The following is a 21,699-nucleotide window of genomic DNA, read 5'->3' on the forward strand; positions in this document are numbered from 1 at the left end:
ACGTTATTGCAGAGAAATACCCCATGACCTGAAACAATATCAAGAGCCTAATAACTCAATTTCTTCAAAGAGACCTATAACTTTTTGTAACTGTGGGTCACCAGAAACTGCAAACCTTTTTATTCGGCCTTTGCGGTGGCATAATGATTTAATTTTCTTCTGAGGTGGTTTAAGACAAACATAAATCACGACATTAAAGAAAATGCAACAGTGTTGGTGTCTTGACCAATCATGCATAAACATGTCTAATAGGCAAGTGTTGTCTTGAGCCTTACCGCCTCCGGTGTTGATCGAGCTACATTGACTGAGCCGCTTTGAACAAGTTATCAAAACTAACTTCATTACAAAGTTGATTTTTCAGCTCAATCCAAAGTATTTTTGGGCCTTTTGGGTTTTTCACCAAACATTTGGGGCCTACCTTACAAGCTCAGTTTTGCTATGACAGTCTTGTAGCACAGGGCTAAAGCTGATAATCATGACCTTAGATGTATTGCCGTGGCCTCACCAGGACATCACTTCATCTAATTCAAGGTGAGGGCCGTGAGGCCATATAAATACATCAAAGGTTTTGATTTTGTTGTTTCAGCACAGCACTACAACACCGTCTAGCAAAAGTGGTTTGCTACCTTACAACACAGAAGCCACTGCATGAAAGCCCTCCCAAAAGGCTCACAGTTGCAGGATGGATTGGTTGTGGGGCATAGAACACCTTATGGCTGGCATGGGGTGTTATTATGAGTTATACAGCCCACTGCACAACCATTTCTTTCCATTAATCCAGTCTCCTAGTGTGCTATGCCCCACAGTCACTCTATCCCTCGCTTCACAACCGGGAAACAGAACCACTTTGTGTGTGTGTGTGCGCACACACACACAAAAAGAACATCCATTAAGGCTGTGTTTGGTTTGAAAGAAAAGGTAGGGAAAGGAAGGGAAAGGCAGGGAAACTTTAACATTGTATATGTTTCCCTACCTTTTCCTTCAAACCAAACACAGCCTAATAGAACGGTGGGATACATCCACTGAACTTAGGCTCCATAGCCAATCACAAAATGCGGGCCTGAGATCTAACGGGCCCTTAGACCAGACCCCCTTAGAGGCAATATTATGGACCACTACATTGGCCTCCCTGGCTAGGAACATGAAGAAAAGCAATTCCCTGCAACTCAGACGCTAAGGCTGTGCTTGGTTTGAAGGAAAAGATAGGGGCTTACACAGGTTTATTTGGGGCAAGGTTCATAACATGTCATACTGTACAAACCATGTTAGCAATGTAATTGGGACCCCAACTCTATTCTTAGAGTTGAGAATCAATTGTCCTTCAGCCTCTGGCCTGAGTTCAATACCAGGTTTTAGCTCAAAAAGTGAATCAAAGACTAATCAGAACCAACTGACCTCTTTCTAGATCCCTAAAATTCTATAGATATCCAAGACTAATCAATCGAGTGACTCTTTTAATGAAGCTCTAAATTCATGCAAAATCCTGCTCAAAGAAGATTTTCTCCTATGTATAACCTACTTTTAATATCCATAATCCCTTGGGAGCACAAGGGAAAGGGGAAAAATCAATATCCAAAATCAACCCAAAAGTTCAACAAAGACTAAGGCTGGAACTGATATACAAGTTGAAGGCTCTAAATAGAGGGAAGGAGAAAAGATTTCTCAGATGAGGTAGTGAGAGAAGAAGAAAAAGCTCATAATCTGATGGAAGATATGCCCTTGAAAATAGTTATGATGGGTGTACAATACAATGGAGATACAAAAAAGGAGGAAAACAATTCTGTAACCATGCATTATGCTCCATCACACTTCATTTTCCCATCTTGAAACCATTTAATGTACTAACATCTTGGCTTGGTAACAAAGCCAGAATAAATGGCATATGGTCCAGTATACATCAAACTATAACCTTTTGTTGTAATACAGGAGCAGATGATTTGAATAGATAAAAATGATAACCTTTAACCTCAGATTTCATGATTACAATACGTACTTAACTATCTGAGTTCCAAGTATGTCATGGGGGCAGAAATTAAATCTTTGAACATAAATGGTTACAAATAAGGAAAGAAACTTTGAAACATCTTCAAACTTGCTTCCAGGCATTGTTTCTGTCGAGATTTACTCTAAGAAGCATTGTCTTGTTCCTTTCATGAAGTAACATGAATATGAAGATTTCATGAAGTATTGTCTTGTCATTCTTCTATGCTGATATATCTTAATATGACATTACCGGAATCTCTCCCTTATGATTTTAACACTCTCCACTTCCCATCCTCATTTCTCACAAGAATGAGAAAATAAAAAATGCTCTTTTAGTTGCCTACAATGATAAGTAATAATATGTTCAGCTCCCTCTGTAGTCTGTATATTCTTATGCAATGCTATCATTCAGTTCCACCCAACTGCATCCCGGAACCTTCTTCAAAGCCTTCTTTTTCATACTTATTCTCAAACGTGCCATATCATCCCAATGACCAGTCACAGCAGACACGTTGGCAGCAAGTACATAGTTAGCTCCAAGTTCAGGCTCAACTTTAAGCAGAATCTTGCTAAAGTCCTCATCTACAGGAGGAGCCCAGCCATGATTTCTGCAGGAAACTATGAAACTCCTTAGTATAACTGAGTTGGGGCCTATTGGCATTTTCTTAATAATCTCATAAGCTTCCTCAACCCTCCCAGCCCGTCCAAACAGATCCACCATACAACCATAGTGCTCCACTGTTGGGATGATATTATATATTTTCACCATCTTATCGAAATACTGTAGGCCTTCATCAACCAAACCCAAGTGGCTGCAAGCACATAAAATGCATGAAAATGACATACTGTCAGGCTTCATGTCATCTTTTTCCATTTGGCTAAACAAGGCAATAGCATCTTCCCCACGGCCATGATCAGCAAGGCCAGATATCATGATTGTCCATGTCTGCAAGTTCTTCTCACTCATGGAGCTGAAAACTTGCAATGCTTTTTCTATATTCCCACACTTGGCATACATCTCGAGGAGAGCAGTTCCTAGTGCAATATCCAATTCAATATTATTAATAACAATTTGAGAGTGAACCGACTTTCCCATGCTCAGACTTCCCAGACGAGTGCAAACACAAAGTAAGCTTACCAAAGTGACAGAATTAGGTTGCACATTCTCCAGCTTTATGTTTTGGAACATCCTCAAAGCATTCAAAGGCAAGTTGCTGCATTAATTGACTTGTAAGAGGATGCTTAAATGACAGATAAATGGAACTATAGTAATTTCATTAAGAAAATGGTTACTATTTTTAAACATTGGAACCATATATTATATGGGTCAATGACATCCAGGTCCAGAACTGGCCCAACGATATAGTCGTAGCATCTTAGTTTATCAACTTCTTTCAGTCTGTTAAGACATACTTTCCAAGTTCCAACTTCTGGCAGGGACATGATAAACTGAAGTTTAAAATTAAAGAAAAAAAGAAACAAAACAAAACAAAAATTTACTCTAGAATATCCATTATACAGAAAAACACTGGTTATGAGACATATTCCTTGTATCATTTCACAATTTATGCATGCAATTCCAATGTCACATTTATAGTGTCTATATTTCATATATGGAGATCAAATCAGCCCCTTTCACAATTTATGCATGCAATTCCAATGTCACATTTATAGTGTCTATATTTCATATATGGAGATCAAATCAGCCCCCCCCCCCCCCACACCACAAGACTGCGCCCCACAACCTTCCACAGCCCAATACACGGCGGGGATGTGCTGTGGGACGTTGTGGCAGTCTTGTGGGGGCTGATTTGAACTCTCATATATGGAAGCTAGGTTGGAGACATCCTTCAATGGGTTGTAGCTACCATAAAACAATACCAAAAATACAATGGTTGGAGCGTTAATGCCTACCAAGCAACATATCCCGCTATTATAGAACTCCAAGAAACTACATCTCTATAAGTCATTTCGTCAAACACTTGTCTTGAAAACCCAATGGCACTGCAAGCAGCATACATCCTCAAGAGGGTATTCCCTATATATCGATCTGAATATAATCCCGTCTTGAAAATCAAGGAATGCACTGCCCCTCCTTCCTCTAACATGGAACAACGGCCACACGCTTTAAGAACAAAAGGGTATGTGAAGTTGTCCGGCCTAATTCCTGTCCGGAGCAGTCCCGAGAACAGCTTCACGGCTTCAATAGGTTGTGGGCTCTTCGCATATTGTCTAATGATTGAATTCCAACTGAAGAGAGGCGGTGAAATGGGGAGGCGATCGAAGAATACCCGGGCAAAATCAACTGAAATGGAACAAGCAGACGATATAAACCCCGATACGGAGAGGGGGTCAAAATCGAGAGCGGTTTTGAGGATCAAACAATGAATCTGGAGTAGATGGATGGTAGTTTTGGACCGCAGGAAGAGGGATGGAAGTTGGCGGGAAATCATCACACAGTGGAGAAATTTTTGAAGAACACACCAGTGATAGTCTAGCAAAGAATAATAGAAAATCCATTGGTCTCGTCTTCATAGAGACAAATAAACACGTCTAAGTTTACCAAAATACCCTTCACCATTACGTCATTATATTCGAGAAGGTAGTCAGTCTCCAGGGTGGGAAGAAGAAAGCAAAGAAGAAAGCCCTAGAAAGTAGAAACCATGAAAGGTTCAGAGATTTTGATTAAAACAAGCGAGAGCGAAGGCGAAACTAAGAGCTTCAGTGACAAACCGCAAAAGCCTCCATTCAGACCAGCTAAAGATGACACAAAGCCAATCCTTCAAGATCCTGTACTCTCTCTCTCTCTCTCTCTAGATGGCACTTCATTGAGTTTTGCTGCATTTAGAGATAAATTACATGATTATTTTATGTATTTGTAGTAAATTTTTTTATTGTTTGGCAGATACTGCGATCAGACCCAATTGAGACGGAGGAAGCCGTCCTGCGACTTCCCCCTTTTCCTAAATGGAAGTCCTGAAATTTTGGGGTTTTGGATCGTGGAACTTTTGGCATTTGTTTCAATTGAATTGAATTGAATGCTTTTGGGGTATTTTTATTTTTTCATGTACAATTGAATCAAATTCTTGCACTTCAATGAATGATTTGCTATCATAACGAACTGTTCATCTCTACCATGATATTGCATCTACAGTTCTATTTTTCCTTAATATCTAGCACTGATATCAGAGATGATAATCCCCTGGAAATTAAGTTATTGACTTAAGTCAGCTGGTTTTTGGCTAACTTTTTAGTATGTTTTGAACATGAATCAAATGTGTGATGCTGCAGAGACTTCACAGTTATTTAGCCAAATCTAAGTGCTAACTTTTTTTGCAAGAACAATGGCTTATTTATCATCAACAATCTTGGGACTGTTGGCATGGTTGTGGGTTATTATTGCAGGGACAACCTGTTAAGTTCCACATAATTATAATTCAGATAGAGCCTGAAGAAGTTTGAATGAATGGAAGTATAAAATAACTCATTAGAAAAAAAGATACACAATTTATCTTTCAGACCAAGTTAGGGATGATGAGTGAATGAAACAAAAAAACAATGAAAAGCTCTCCTTTCAGATCTGAGAGATCTTAGTGGGGTGGTTTATATGAACAATAGCCTGATATAATACAAGGCATATTGAAAGAACAGGTATTTTTAGAGTCTTCCTTCTCTTTCTTGGGGAGTTATGAAAGGGGAAGCTGCTCTGTGAAAACAGATTAAGCAAGTCCAGTATTTAATTCTAAAGAGGGTAAATTGAATGGCATATGCAACAGTGGTATTGTCATTTTGAGAAAAGCATGAGGAGAATAGGCATATGAGGTTCATGAGGGAAAACATCATTGGAAGAATTGGGAATGTCATAGTCGCACAGGTAAATTTAAGTCCAAAAAGTTATTCTTAATTGGAGATGGCATCTTCAAGAACACTAGGCCTTTTAGGTACATGAGGAGGAATATGAGAGTAATAGAATTATTCATGTAGTAATTAAGATATTAAAACAAGTGCAGTTATTCTCATCAAAAATAGAATAAAAAAGAAACCCATTACAAAGAGGGTGTTAGATGACTGATATTTTCTACAGGTTATGACTTGAACAAGGTCCAGTTAGGTATTAATTTGATTTGATATACCGACTCAACTCGATCAATTTCCTGATTCCTGAATATTCTTGCCAGCCAGCTGCATGCTCTTAACTGTTGGAAATTGGCAGAACTTCTATGATTCTAATGTGGCTACTGAGCTACTCAGTCTCAGAGCACATTTTAATTTTTACATATTTCTTCCTGCTCCCCATTTTCCCTGTTAACCATGTCCAGAAGGACTAAGGTTGCAAGGCCTTACAAAATCTCAGTGACCCAGGGAACCATGCCCTTTCGGAACGAAAACCGGGGTACTCCCACTAGGGGTGTCAATTAGACCAGATTTGGTCCAATCTGATCCAGTCCAATGTGAGTCTATTACCGGTGGACCAGGATCAGTCCAATCCGGTGAATACTTTGGACCATTTTGGACCAGTCCAATTCAATGTCTGGACCGTCCAATCTGTTCAAATTGCTTTTAATTTAGATTTGGTTCCAACCCAAACCTAATATATTGACACCTGTATTCTTATCTTCTATCAATGGAGCAGACGTTGGTTCAATCCGACCCAATCTAATGTAAATCCATTACGGATGGAACACCCCTATCCACAGAAAGACAAAAAGGCAGAGCCATTCAAGCCAAACAAGGAGCCATGAATTTTCCTTTCAGGTTTCAGACGGGCGGGCTCCGCTTATAATTCATATTCAGTCCAGCATCAAGCCTGGACATAGTTTTTTAGCCTGACGCCCTGATCCAGCAGACCACCCAATCTCAAATGGATTATCCTTTTTCGTTTTTTTTTTTTTTCTGGATCATTAAGTATGACCTGGTTTAATTCTCAGGACATTCACTTGCCACTATGAACCTGATGACTGACTACGCATGACCCCGTACTAAGTATAGGTTCATAATATGAACTATTTCAATTTTTTTTAAATAATCTATATTAGAAATTTAGATTAAGTATTTTATTTTCTTTTTATAAACTTTTATTTGATTTAAGAAATTTACCATATTTTATCTAAAAAATGACCCATAGTATTTATTATTTCATTTGAGATTCACAACTTACGCTTATATGATAAATTTGACTTTGGTTTCTTATTTAATTAAGAAAATTAATCAAGTTTAATTTGCAATTAAAAATTTATGCTTTTTCTTCTTTTTAGTCTATGGAGTAGTAGGCGTGGCAAAATCCTAAGTATGGGACAACTATTATTTTGTTTGAGATTCAGTACATGTATTGGTAAGTTTAATTTGAGTATTTTAGGAAGGTAAAGATATTTTAGGAAGAAGCATTAGATAATTGAGTATTTTGTGAGAGTATAGAATTATAGATAATGTTAAAAAATTTAAAAGAAAAATGTAAGTTTTGACAAATAGTGTAGAAGGATGGAGAGGAGATGCTAACGTAGACAATTACATTTTATACATGTAATACATATCCAATTAATTTTTATTTAAATAGTTGTTTTTAATTTTTTATCACATTTTAATTAACTTAAATTAAATTATTAGTTTTATTTGACTAATAAATCTAAGGTAACTTAATGAAGTTAATTAATCCAATTATTTAACCGTTTTACTAATTATTCAATCATTTTCTTTTTTTTTTTTTGAAATAATCATTTTTAATAATTATTGAATCATTTTGTATTTCTTTTTATAAACTTAATAACTTTTGTTTTATATATTAATTATACATACAAAAATTAATGAATTGAATAATTAATTTTATGTACTAAGTTATTAATTTCATGGTCAGAGACTCAGAGGCATGGCTTGAACGTCAATGCGAGTAAGATGGAAACGTGGAAAGGGAAGAGAATGAAAGAAAACTTACACTCTGTATCTATATACTAAAACAAAGCATGCAACATTGATGGACGGGGTTTCATTTAAAAAAAATAATAATTGAGGAAAATCACGCCCAAAACAATTGGTATGTTACCTTTAGAAAAATGGATTTGGTGCATAGAGTAGGGTATTTGATATTTTAAATGTTTATAGATATGTAATGGAATTCAGAAATTTGCATTGGGCCTGTTCGTACTTTTAAAAAAAAAAAAAATCTTATCATGTCTTACGACATTGACCCATGTTCTTGAAGAAGAGTTTCAAACTGTCAATGGGTCAGTCTGTACGACGGATCCAAACCGACCAAACCGATTATAACGGCTATATTCCAAGAAACTAATTAAAAGAGGGAAATTCATTGATAACAGAATTTTTTATTTTTTGAAAAAAAAATCATTTAAAAATAAAGATAAATTTGTAATAATCTTTTAATGGATTCCATTCTTTATATTTAATTGATTATAAATAAACATGTGTTAAGTTAAATAGGAGTTTAGTGAGAATGTTTATAATAAAATTACCTACCTTTTGGATTCAATTAATACCATGCCACATGTTTAAAAGGGGAGGACTCTAACATGCCTTTAACCATGGCATAGGCATATGCGATGGGTGCGTAGAAGTTAAAAAGCGCTCGTCCTCGTCCGTCTGTCCGACTGTCCGACTGTCCGACTGTGTCCCCTCCCTCACCCCGAAGAAAAAGGGAAGGAAAAGAAAAGGTTACCGGCTCAAATGATGACAGATGGAATTATGAGGATGGAAGACATACACAGACCTTCCATTTGCCCAACCAACTCCCTAAGATTGGAAATGGGCAAATAATCCAGTATATAATGGAAAAACATGCACCGAAACAGCTGAAAACGAAGAGTACTGTGTGTCCTCCATCTCCGTCACACATCAGGCAAACGCAGCAGCAGAAAAAACAATGAGCGTTGCCCTCCTTAGTAGCCAAACATTGAGAGACTTCGTTGAAGACAGCGAGGCCTTCAACAAATGTGTGAACGAACATTTCGCAAAACTGGACGAAAATGGTGATGGAGTGCTTTCCCGTGAAGAGCTAAGGAAGGAGTTCGATTGCCTGTTGTCATTGGGGAAGGAATCGAGACCAGAGGACGACCTGACCACCCTCTACAATATCGTGTTTGATATATTCGACAGGGACCATAGTGGGACCATTGACCGAGAGGAATTCATGACTGAGATGAAGGAGATCCTGCTCGCCATTGGCCGTGGAATTGGTGATTTGCCGGTTCAGGTGGCACTGGACAATGATAGCTTCCTCATGAAAGCCATTGAACATGAATCTGCCAAAAAGGGTTGAAGAAACTTTATGTAATTCTTATGTTAATTTATGATTTCTCGTGTATGCACATAAATGTTAATTGAAGGCTTTCAGTTTCAGCTAATTAATTGTAAGTTTGTAACCCTCCATAATGATTTTGCATCAATATAAATTAGAGCAACAATTAGTGCCTTTAATTTGCCCCTTTGATTGCCTTCTTAATTTCTCTCATGAGTCATGACTTACTTTTTTTTTCTTTTTTTCTTTTTGAAAAAAAAGGAAAAAAAAAAACTTAAATATTTACACAAACCGCATCGCCAGTAGGAATGGCAACGGGACGGGTATGGGGCAGGTCACCCCCTCGCCCCTCCCCATCCCTGTCCCGTGGCTAAAATCCCTTAACCCATCCCCGACATATCCCCGCTCTGCAACCACTGAACTTGGGGATGGAGAATCCCGGACATATCCCCACCCTGCAACCAGCCAAGCTTTGTTGAAACTTGAAATCCCAGGTTATATAGATACTGAGATAATTCAAATCCAAGGTTATCATCTGTTCATTTATTCAATGGCCTAAATGAGTTAATGCACAAAGTATTTTTAGAGTAATAAAATGGACACTCAAAAATAAAAATAAAGATGGAAAAAAAGAATCAGACAATTAATTGTATTTTCAAATGAGCATGAAACATCATGTCAACTAATTACAGCCCATAACTTTAGAAAACTTTGGAGGCAAAGATCAACAATTGCACACAAAAACATAGATGTTGCTACCTACAAAGGATTCATGAATGGAAGGGATTAAAGGGAAGAAGACTAGGCCATAAGTACATGCATTATAATAGATTAAAATATCATTATATTATCTAACTGCACTCTATGATACCTAATTCTTCTTGCACACCAGGAATACCAAAAAGAAGATCAGAAGAAGAAAAACAGAGTTCCATTAAGCTTGATAAAAGTTGAAGAGGTTTCAGATTTTAGGATAAGACTAATACAAATGCATGAAAGTAAAAGCATAAGAATGCAAATTGTGGTCCACTGTTGCTTTGGTTTTACTTTGATTAGCTTCAGGTTTTATTTTACTTTACCTACAATGCAAGAAAACAAAACAAGACTAAAAATAAAACAAAAATGAATCTCTGAAATCATTCCCAATTTAATATGAACAGAATTACCACCTACCCAGGTTTGATTAGCTTCAGGTTTTGTTATGTCATTTTCTCATTTTGGCTCCAAACAATTGTCATTTCAGTTACCCAGCCTCCAGTGAAGTGATTCAAGTGAATGTTATAGTCAAACACACTATCCGTACACAATTTAATATGAACAGAATTACAGAAAGCATCTCTTGATTTCTGACCTGATCATGGGTCGGGCTCAGGCCGAGCTTTGCCTCTTTATCAATAGAAAATGTGTAGTTCAAGCTCAAGTCTAGCCTGACCATCACGCTTAGATTTTGAGTTTAAGCCCCTGCCTTTATATAAAGTCTGAAGTTCGAGCTCGAAGCTTAATCTGTATACAAAATGTCTTATTTTCAGTATAATTTTATAAATTAATATTATATTAATTTAATAATCAATTAATTTATATTTCCTAATAGTAAATTAATATTTATTAATAATTTAAAAAACAAATATATATTATATATATTTATTATATATAAAATAAATGTTTTTTTATTATATGTAATAGTTTCAGGTCAGGCTTGGGCTTGGGCTTGGGCCGGGATTATTTGAGAAAGCCCAAGCCCGAGCCCGCGAACCCGAAATTTTGTCCAAGCCCGAAAAATAACGGGTTGGGCTCGGGCCTGGGCTGGGATTATTTGAGAAAGCTCGAAATCGAGCTTGTGGGCCTAAAATTTTGTCCAAGCCCAAAAAATAACGAGTCAGGCTCAGGCCCGAGCTGGGATTATTTGAAAAATCCCAAGCCCAAATCCGTAGGCCTAAAATTTTGTCCAAGACCGAAAAATAATGACTTGAGCCAAGCCGGGCCATCAGGCTACCCAACCCATGAACAAGTCTACTAATAGGTGTATCATTTAATAGAAAATTTTATTTAGAGCCAATCAGTCAAAAGACTCAAAGCGGCTCAATTGGAGTTCAGGAAGCTCTTCGTGCAGAAAGAAACTTCATTATACACCATTCTAGACATTTTTTTCATTGAACAACCACCATTTTTTCCATCAACTTCATTATACACCATTCCCAACGACTCAATAAATCTACATATATAAAATATAAAATAAATCTCCAAACTTATAAGGCTTAAATACATATTGTTGGATTTTAATCTCATTAGAGATTAAATCTAATGGGGTTTGATTGGTCAATTATATGACAAAGCACATCTATACACATGTTTTGAAAAATAGTTTTTCTCTTACTAAAATCAGTTTTAACTTATCCCACATTGGAAAATTACAAGAATTGTTTTGGGCTTTTCAATAGGAGTTGATTTACACTCCTTAGATATAAAAGATGAGAGTATGGAGGCTTGCTACCGTGCAACGCGTACGCACTCGTGTGCGCCATGTGTGCAGCGCAATGAGGTGCTTTAGAGGTGCACTTTGTTGACCGTTGATGTGATCAACAGCCACAATTCGATCGGGTGTGATCAAGAACCACAATTCAAAGTTAACGGTCATTAACTGTTAACTAGCTTTTAAGGAGCATAAATCACTTCACTCACAATTCAATGTGCCTTCTCTGAACCAGCACCTTCCTCTGCTCCATGACTCTTTAGAAACTATTTAAGGAGCATAAATCAAGCATTTCACACACAATTTCGAAAATCACTTTGTCTCTCTCTCTCTGGTTGTCTCACAAAAGGCTTCTCTTCCAAATATCAGTGACCCCATCTCCCAACACATGCCACAAATAAAGCTTTACACGATTAGGAGAAATACAGAGCGATTTTGAAGTATGGAGCTAAGAGATGGAGAAACAATCTCACTACTACTACAGCCAACTGAGAAATGAAGGAGAATGGAGCCACTAGTCCACACTCCACCACCGATGTTCTTCTCGTTAGTTGATTTATGGTAGGGGTGCAAATGGATCAGATCATTATCCGATCCGATCCTATTTGGTCAAATTCAGATCGAATAATAGGATCCGATCCGAGAAGATCCAATCTAATAAATAATATACCCTGATTCAAATCCAATCCGATCGATTTGCATCCCTTGTTTATGGGACTACGATCTAGTTTTTGGTAGGGGTTGACTTGGGAGAAGTTGAACTACCGATTGCGCTCTATGAAGAGGAAGAGGAGAACTGGAGAAGAGCAAACAACAAAGTGACGAGAAGTTTGGAAGTGAGAAACCCAAAATACAAAACCTAACTCACATATGTCTATATATAAGGGGTATTATTGTAATTTACAATCGGGGTTGGGTCGGGTTCAGGGATTTATATGCAGACCTCATCCCCACCCTGTCTCCGGTTCAGGGTAAAAGAAAAACCCCCAAACCCGATCCATCCCCGTTTAAGGTCGGGTAAAATCTGCCCTGTTTGGGAGATCAAATCGGGAACCCGCTTTTGTGGAAAAAATTGCCATCCCTAATTACCGGGGCTGGTCATGTCATTAAATGCCCTTTTAGGAGGGCTTTCACATAGCGGCTTCTATTATTGTATGAGCAGAGAAACCCAGAAAGCTGAAATGCTATAAAGCCACGTTTGATTAAAAAAAAAGGAAAGCCAAAAATAGGTTTATCTAAATCATAAAATCGACTTTCCGATATATCTCAGGTAGCTTCTCTGAAGTGGCTCAGTCAATGCAGAAGTCTTCTCAAGCGGGCTATAAGAACTGAGGCTGAAGCCTAAGCAACCCAACCAAATGAAAATGACAAGAGCTATTGCCATGAGAGATGGACAAGGACTCAAGTAGTATAAGCTGTGTAACTATCATCCAGATTATTAAGATCAAGATTATCACCAACTGCAATAAAAAATTAAAAAAACATACAAACTTTTCTCTCCAGACTTTCTCTCAGCCAGATGTAATCAACCCAAAGGCTATGATTGGCGTTTCTCTTTTATCTTCTGATATAGGTTATGTCTGGTTTGATAATAAGTGAACATAAAGAGGGAAAGTTTTTAATAAAATTTGTGAAATTCCATTAGAACCTTCCCTCAATTTCTGTTTCTTTTAATGGATATGGTTTGCTTGATAGAAAATAAGAAGGAAATACAGAGTTCAGGGGGAGTTAAAACGAATTTTGTATCCCCAAAGCAGGTTGGATAGTCGTGATATAAAACTAATTTAGTTTGTGTATTACAACAATCTAGTTGGGTGTGCCACTGAACAAAAAGGAATGACGAAACAGGACTCGTGCAGCTAACCCCATATAGTTGCGAGTTGGGAAGGTTTAGATGATGATCATGATCATGATCATGATGATTGCAATATATTAGTGAAACTAAAAATTTTATTGAGCCAAAAAGCAAAAATTTGGTATTAATTACTAAGAAGTTTGTATGGTGAAGTTACAGGGCATGTCAGCTTGTGTTCATTTTGGGTTTGGGAGTTGTTTACTTGATTTGGATAAGTTTGTTTTCTTTGAAGTTGAGGTAGAGGTTTCTGATGGGTTTTTCTTTTTTTGGTGGGTGATTTTTATCACCTTTATTTTTTTTCTTTTTTTTTCCTCGATTTTTTTTTTATTTAGATTGCATTTGTTTGAGGTGTAAATTCAAATTTTATACCACAGAAAAAAATGAATCAATTTAGTGATTGGTGGAAATTAAAACCGATTGATTTTGAAAATTTACACCTACCTTGTTTGGTTGTCAAGGTGTAAATTCGGTGAGGCGGTGCAGAGGAGAAGAAGACGATCTACAAAGGAAGAGGGAAGCAGGGGAAGAAGAAGAAAAATGAGGAGAAGAGAGAAAGAGAGACAGATCAAACAAAATCGGAGGGGCCGCTGCAACTGCTCGACTCAGTTGGACGATCTCGACTTGGTTGGACGACCCAAAAAAAGCATAACAAAATCCAAACAACCTACCATTTCATATCGGGCACGTTCTCTTGACCTCTTTGTTATGTCTCACCTCGCCACCAAACCAAACCCTTGAAAGTAAAAACCACGTAACAAGCCCTAAAACACGATATCCACCATGAACGACAAAGCTCACAACTTCTACAACAACCCAATAGGCCACAGGGGTTCAGATTTGTCAGTGCAACTGGTTGCAGAGACGGTAACGGAAAGAGAAAAAAAAGGGGGAAGAAGAAGAAGAGAGAAGGAGAAGAGAGCGAGTGGTTACCTTTTACATCGATAATTTTGATGTATTTATTACATTGATTATCGATGTAAATAAAATTCAAAATGTAATTTTCAATGTAAAATTACATGTTTACCAAATGCCAATAAAATTGAACTGGGGTGTAAAGTTTACCCCGATTCGATTTTCCACCCCAAACAAACGTAGCCTTACTATCAAAAAAAATGGTTGATTACAACCAGTCACTCTGCACTTGGGGGTAATGATACTTAGCTCCTTGAACTTTGTTTTGTGATAAAGATCCCCCTAAACTTTTAGATTCTAGCACTTTACCCTACCATTAGCATTTCATCCATTAATAGAGTTGGGTCATTACAATTTTTTAAAGCCGTGATAACTAATGTAGCATGTATTCTGCAATGAAAGGAGTCACTAAAACTAAAGAACTCAAATACATGTATAGGATTTACACACAAGAGTTAAATACCACCTTTAGCCTAAAAATTTTAGTCATTGAGTTATTGGTCAATCCTTGTATATAAGCCCTTTGCATTTCTTTTATTTTTTCAATGCAAGACTATTCACCCCATACATTCACATATGCATCCCAACAATCTCTCCATCACATCTTTTTTATATTGAATATACTACCTTCAAATGATAATTGGTATCATATCATTAAGTTTAACATGCACCAACCAAGAGCCCTTTGCTCATAAAACCATAGAGGAAACAACTATGGAATCACATTCTCATAGAAGAGATCAACCACTCTTTCTTAATACATAACTAGAGAAAGTCAACAAAGCCATAGGAGCCATCAAGTGCATTTGTCAACACCTATATATACATCCTAGCCTTTAGCTTTGACGCCACTGCTAAGCCATAAGATATTGTCAAAACCAAGGAATTCAAACACACACGTAGGACCTACACACATGAGTTTGACACAAGATTTAAGGTTAAAGGTTGATACCACTATTTATTATGTAATGAGAGGAATTCCCAAAACTGAAGAGCGCAAACACACACATAAGACTTATACACAAAAGTTTGGCACAACCTTTAAGGTTAAAGGTTGATATTACACTTTAAAAATTTGATACATTATTGTGTAATAAAAGAAATTATCAAAATTGATGAATTCAAACATATACCTAAGACTTACATACAAGAGTTTAGCACAACCTTTAATACCACACATAAAAGTTCGATACCACTGTAATGTAATGAGAGAAATTGCTAAAATCAAAGATCTTAAACCTTTAAGGTTAAAGGTTGATACCACATAAGATTTTGATACCACTATTGTGTAATGCGAGAAATTGCCAAAACTAAGGAAATCAAACACACAAGAGTTTGGCACAACCTTTAACCCAAAAGATTAAGACATTAGCTGTATATCAATCCTTTTTATACAAGTCCCTTATATTTCTTCTTCTTTTTTTTTTTGTATTGAATCATCACCTGTTGCCCTTATAGGGTCATATTTCGTTTTTCTTGGCATAGTACAACACTTTTTTAACAAAAATCTAATAACTCTTCTTAAAGGTGTGGTGGTGGGAGCTGATAGTGGAGCTCGAAACGACTTCACTTCTAGGACTATCCAGTCTACATGCCAATCGAGTCACTACTCAATTGGTCATTGCATTTGTTTTCTTTGTCCAATGTGAGACTCTTCACTCCATACATTAAAACGTGCATCCCAATTTTCAATTTTGATACCACTATTGTGTATAGGGGCGGAGCCAGCTAGGGGGACCTAAGGGAGCCATGGCCCCCCTATGGCCCAAACCCCCGCCCCCCCCCCCCCCCCCCCCCCCCCCCCCCCCCCCCCCCCCCCCCCTAATTGGCCCATTCCTGACTCTACCCCCTGATTATGTAATGAGAGGAGTTGTTAAAGACGGGGGAGCTTGAACACATGGATGGGACTTACATAGAACAATTGGACACATCCTTTTATTTTTTTTTTTTCAATATAAGACTCTTAATTCCATATACTCACATGTGGATCCAGACAACACATTCCCTATTAAATTACCAAATAAAAAACAAGAAGAAAAAGAGTTTCAATAAAAATACCCTTTCGGTACACTATTTTTTTATTCTCTAGTAAACAAGTTAAATGCAAGAAAAAATTATGTAAAACAGTTTGGCATTCCACCTAAAATTATTCTCCCCTCACCAAAAAAAAATTGTATAAATCATTAAATATAACACAAGTATACATGACCATAACTAAACCAAGTCACTTCCCCTCACCGAATGAAAATTCTAGTTCCTCTGACCTAACAAAAATCAAATCAAATCAAAAGAAAGGTAGAGACCCAAACAACCAACAAACTTTCAAGCCAAAAAGGCAAAAAAGAGAAAATGTATTTTTCACTTGAAACTTTCAATACAAATTTAGAAACATAATTCCTATAAACATAGTTCGAAAGGGCAAAGGCGCTGAGTTATTGTTATTTATTATTATTTTAGCACCCATAGACCATAGTCTATTTATCTCTCCACTAGACAATATTCTCGACTTCTAAAAAGAAACACAAAGACAATATTCTGGTAATATATCTACAAAGCTGACAACCCAGATCGAATTGGAAGTGGATCAGGCAATATTCGAATTTGAATTCGATTAGAAAATCTAATATCCGAATCCGGTTTAATATCAGATGGATATTGAAAATTAATATTCAAATTCAAATCCGATTAAATATTCAAATATTCAATTCAATTCGAATTTGATCAATTAATTATTTTAGATAATTAATAAATATATAAAATAAATATTTTATTGATATAAAATATATAAATTATTTATATAACTTAATTATTATATATAAATTATATATAATATTTTTTATATAAGAATTAAATAATCGGTCGAATTCGGATATTTATCAAATCGAATCAGGTTATATTCAAATTCGAATCCAATTAATTATTCGGTAAAAATAAAATATCCGAATTCAACCGATTAGATATTCGAATTATCTGAATTTAATTCAATTATATCAAATATCGAATTCAAAATTACATTTTTAAATACCATTAACACCCCTACTTAAAAGATTAAAAGTTGGAATAAGGTGCTCACCACTCATCAGCCCCTTGTGTATTCCTTATCACAAAAGTGGAAACCACAAATCCAAGACAATTAATTAATGGCCCCCAAATCCTCCGCCTATTTTCTTTCATGATTTTCATCAATGCCAATGGCAATGTACTCTACTACTTTTCAACGTTGAGCCTGTCAATATTGCCATTTCCCAACACCCCCCTTCCTATCTCACCGCAACTAATCACTAAGTTCGTGCTACACCTGCAAATCTGCAATTACAAAGCCACGACACGAATTCCATTGGACTAAAATACACCCCCCCTCCCAACACGGCCATACACTAAAAGACGGACATTTCTGCTCGAATGTCGAATTTCAATTTTCCAAAGATAAAGGCATCACCCGATAATAAAAACAATCAAACGCTCCGGCACAAGAGTAAAACCAACTGGGTGCCGTGGGCTTTCGGTGCTAAAACTTGAAAACAAGAGAGAAGGATGGGAATTGTGATAATAGATGGACCCACTGTTCGATCCTTCGTGAACGAGGAGGACATATTCAATAAGAGCGTGGATGAGCGGTTCACCTCCTTAGACCTCAACGGCGATGGTGTCCTCTGCAGGTCAGAGCTGCGTAAGGCTTTCGAATCCTTCCGACTCATCGAGACCCATTACGGATCCGATGTGGCCACCCAGCCCGACGATCTCACCCAGCTCTATGATGCCATCTTTGAGAAGTTTGATTGCGACCGCAATGGAACCATCGATCGCGATGAATTCAGGTCCGAGATGAAGAAGATCATGCTCGCCATCGCCGATGGCCTTGGCGACTCACCCATTCAGATGGTTATCGAAGACGATGACAATAGCTTTCTCAAGAAAGCTGCTGACCTCGAGGCATCAAAGATAACGCAAGCCTCATGAAATCATATCACCCCCCGCCACTAAATCCATCTGTCTATCTATCATTGCATTAACGTGAGTTCTCTGTTCAGTCTGAGTCTGTTAATATACATGTTAAAAATGCTTGGTTTGTCCTTTGAATGTTTTCTTTTCTGTGGAGGGGGAGATGTTTGTTTGTTTGGAATTCATATTCTGCGACGGTAATTGATCTTGCACGTTTTTTTTCTGTCGATCACTACTTACTTGAAACAATAATAATGCATAATTGCTTACTTTTACCAACTCTTTTCTTTTGCTGGGTTTTGATAACAGCTGAATTGCCGATCAATCTGTCTTTGAACCAACAAACCAATTAGTATCGTCAAAGCTCTATCGGTTGTTTTCACGGTTCTGGTTTTACATTTCCCATATAAGCGTGGGGTAACATAACCAGTATGGCTCGGAGCAATGCTCAAAGCATGAAAAAACACGGAGTATTGAAAAGGTGGTTTTAACTTTTAACACATGTATTTATAATATATAATCATGAATACATTATAAAATTTAAATAAATTTTTAAAAATTGATTGATAACAAAAAAAAAAATACAATTTTAATATGATTAAAAATAAGTTATTTAACAGCTTTATAAAGTATGAGACATTTGAAAAACGATTGGTAAAGTTCAAAAATGATGAAAAATTTAAACCTCTAACCCATAAACCACCCCCCTTTATGCAGACTGGCCATCTCCAATGACCTAAAATCATCCAAGAGATCACGGGATTGTCACTGACGCAACAGAGCAGATACAGTACAGCATAATGAATATTATTCAATTTACCGTGTCTTCAGCTTTGAAAAACCACTGAGCCGTAAAATATGGCTCTCCATCAGTGGTCTCAAACAGTTCAACGATCTTCCCTATGTAATTAGGTTTCCCGGGTTCCCCCTGAAAACACAGTATTAAATAAATTGAAAGATTAGTGCGTATCATTTTTCCTCGCTAAACATATAATGCCATGAATTTCAGGCCCAAACACCGGAATTTTTTCTGTTGTATTCATCAAATTTGCCTGTGTTTTGAATCCCTCACATATTAAATAAGCCTCGGCATTGTCTATATCTTCGCAAACGAAAAGGTACAAGAAACAAAACCTCACTTTAACACAAGCATAATCATTCAGATTGAAAATGCAGCCGTCGACCTCTGCTTGTGTGTAATGGCAGCGGGCAAGTAGTACCTCCTCATCACTGTCGTCTCTGAATAACCAAATCATATATTGGAAACAAGTAAGAGATGAAAAAAATACCAAATATAGCTGATTACCGAGTATCGAGTAAAAAAACACAATATAGAACTACTTTTTAGAGCTTCCAGACCGACCGTTCTTCTTCTCTGTTTTCTGAAAAAATAAAATAAAACAATAAAAGCTTCGAATCAAGAAAAAGTCACGATAAGAAACCGCGAAATTCAGAGGAGATACAGACAAATATTACCAGAAAAGGAAGTTTTTAAGGAAAATGGCAATAAGAAACTGGAAATACAGACAGATAAAATAGAATTCTTAGTCGAACCTTATTGTCGTATCTCTCTGGCCACCGTTCCCGCGCTTCTTCTAGCGGAACTGGTTTCCCGTATAAACGGCTCACTAAAACCTTCTTTCGCAGCTTTCTTCCCCTTTTTTGTAGAAGAGGATTTTGAAGCACTCGCTTCCCCATCCTTCGCAAATTTCAGCTCTCTAAAGATTTACTAATGAAGCTCCGCTAGTCGACTTGGCCTGACTTGCATAGTCTTTATTTCCGGCGTCGATGGCACCGACGCCGGCGATTGGGTAATATAAAAAAGTCTTGCAGAAAGCCAGAGAAGGCTTTAAGTGACCAGTGAATTACAATGATACGAGGGCTTAAACAAAAAGGAAAAACTCCCGATAATTATGTTTCTGGAGACAGTGCCAGTTTAGTTCCTAAACTTAAAAATGCGATAATTTCAGACCCTAATTTTATTGAATATAAAAATGCAAGGATTTGGAATTAGTAATTTTTTATCAATATTTAAATAATTAATAAAAAAAATTAGATGATAATTAAAAGATATTTATATCTTTTCCAAATGTCAGGTAATAGATTGACATTTAACTATAGTCGCACTAAACCTAAAGTACAGGAATATTAATCGAAAATTTTCCTTATAATATGTGTGTCATAGATACATGTCGGGACTCAACTCTCAAGGGAGGGAGATAGAATCAATATTGGGTTTAGGAGTTTGAAGGGAACCTCGAAGGCGGGAAACGGAATTTTTGGGGCTTTATGAAGTGAATTAAAACCCGCCAAAGAGGTCCGGTCCGTAGGCACAGGCCTGTCGCCTGTCGGGGCAAAGTTTTCAATCCACCGTCAACCCCAGCCGGTCAGACCGATCGACCATGACCCATTCATTACTCCGGCTGTTCTTCATGCCACGGGTTGCAACTTGCAAATTAAATTTATATGTATTTCTGTCAAAATTTGACACAAGGATATAATTTTGAAAATTGGCTGAGAAGTGTCATCTGGCTGCTTGGATGACATGGATTTTTTTGTTCAGCTTCCCACATACAACGCTATTTAATGTTAGAATTGGAATATTGCTCGAGATTTAGGTTTAAAGGGTTGTCACCTCGGCTTGATGCTTATTACTACGAAAACGAAATGCCTAATGTTAGAGAATCCAGGCCAATATTTTCCAATGGGAAAATTTTCGATCAGTACCATTTATTTTGGTTTCCAAATTTTAAAATACGAAAAACCTTAAAACATGTCAATTTAGTACCTATCGTTAATTAATTGTTAAGTAGCATTTGAAAAAGACACAAATGCCTTTTGAGTGTCATCTAATTTTCTTTATAAACCATGCAAACGTTAACAAAAAATTAACAATCTCAAATTATTACTTTTTTTATCTAAAGAAGTTGGGGTCATATCTCAGTAGGCATTCTGATGACCCCAACTTTTTTTAATATAAGAGGCAATGATTTGGAATTGTTAATTTTTTATCAATGTTTGGATGATTTATAAAGAAAATTAGATGAAACCTGAAGGGTATTTGTGTCTTTTTCAAATGCTACTTAGCAACTAGTTAAGAGTTAGTTAAAGGTAGGTATTGGATTGACACATTTTAAAAGTTCGACTACTGAATTATCGCATTTTTTAAGTTCAAAAACCAAAATGACACTAAATCCAAAGTACAGGTTACTAAATGGGAATTTTCCCTTAAGTTAATAATGCAAACTGAATGGCTCGATAAGACATAACATGAAATAAGGTGAGATAAAA

At 36.8% G+C, this 21,699-nt stretch overlaps 4 protein-coding genes and 1 long non-coding RNA gene across 5 annotated transcripts; 3 read left to right on the forward strand and 2 right to left on the reverse strand.

Annotated features, from left to right (window-relative positions):
• Nucleotides 1–1,936: 1,936 nt before the first annotated feature.
• LOC104597592 (pentatricopeptide repeat-containing protein At5g66520-like) lies at nucleotides 1,937–4,446 on the reverse strand. Its single transcript, XM_088891294.1, has 2 exons — nucleotides 3,898–4,446; nucleotides 1,937–3,197 (listed from the first exon to the last, which is right to left on the reverse strand). Exons 1-2 carry the CDS (start codon nucleotides 4,434–4,436, stop codon nucleotides 2,375–2,377), a joined length of 1,362 nt encoding a protein of 453 aa, XP_088747420.1. The 5' UTR covers nucleotides 4,437–4,446; the 3' UTR covers nucleotides 1,937–2,374.
• An 88-nt stretch (nucleotides 4,447–4,534) lies between these two features.
• Nucleotides 4,535–5,115, forward strand: LOC104597593 (uncharacterized). Its single transcript, XM_010259222.3, has 2 exons — nucleotides 4,535–4,775; nucleotides 4,889–5,115. The coding sequence occupies exons 1-2, from the start codon at nucleotides 4,647–4,649 to the stop codon at nucleotides 4,961–4,963; spliced, it is 204 nt and encodes a 67-aa protein (XP_010257524.1). The 5' UTR covers nucleotides 4,535–4,646; the 3' UTR covers nucleotides 4,964–5,115.
• A 3,739-nt stretch (nucleotides 5,116–8,854) lies between these two features.
• On the forward strand, nucleotides 8,855–9,250 carry LOC104597590 (calcineurin regulatory subunit CNB1-like). The gene has a single exon (XM_010259220.3). It carries the CDS (start codon nucleotides 8,855–8,857, stop codon nucleotides 9,248–9,250), a length of 396 nt encoding a protein of 131 aa, XP_010257522.1.
• An 8,646-nt stretch (nucleotides 9,251–17,896) lies between these two features.
• On the forward strand, nucleotides 17,897–18,687 carry LOC104597589 (uncharacterized). Its single transcript, XM_010259219.3, has one exon. It carries the CDS (start codon nucleotides 18,001–18,003, stop codon nucleotides 18,424–18,426), a length of 426 nt encoding a protein of 141 aa, XP_010257521.1. The 5' UTR covers nucleotides 17,897–18,000; the 3' UTR covers nucleotides 18,427–18,687.
• Nucleotides 18,688–18,947: 260 nt separating this feature from the next.
• LOC104597777 (uncharacterized) lies at nucleotides 18,948–20,611 on the reverse strand. Its single transcript, XR_016078464.1, has 2 exons — nucleotides 19,963–20,611; nucleotides 18,948–19,790 (listed from the first exon to the last, which is right to left on the reverse strand). It is a non-coding gene; the product is annotated as an uncharacterized LOC104597777 (long non-coding RNA).
• Between the last annotated feature and the right edge of the window lie 1,088 nt (nucleotides 20,612–21,699).

The sequence above is a fragment of the Nelumbo nucifera genome, chromosome 7 (assembly GCF_055504915.1).
Source record: "Nelumbo nucifera cultivar China Antique chromosome 7, China Antique-T2T, whole genome shotgun sequence".
NCBI lineage: Eukaryota > Viridiplantae > Streptophyta > Magnoliopsida > Proteales > Nelumbonaceae > Nelumbo > Nelumbo nucifera.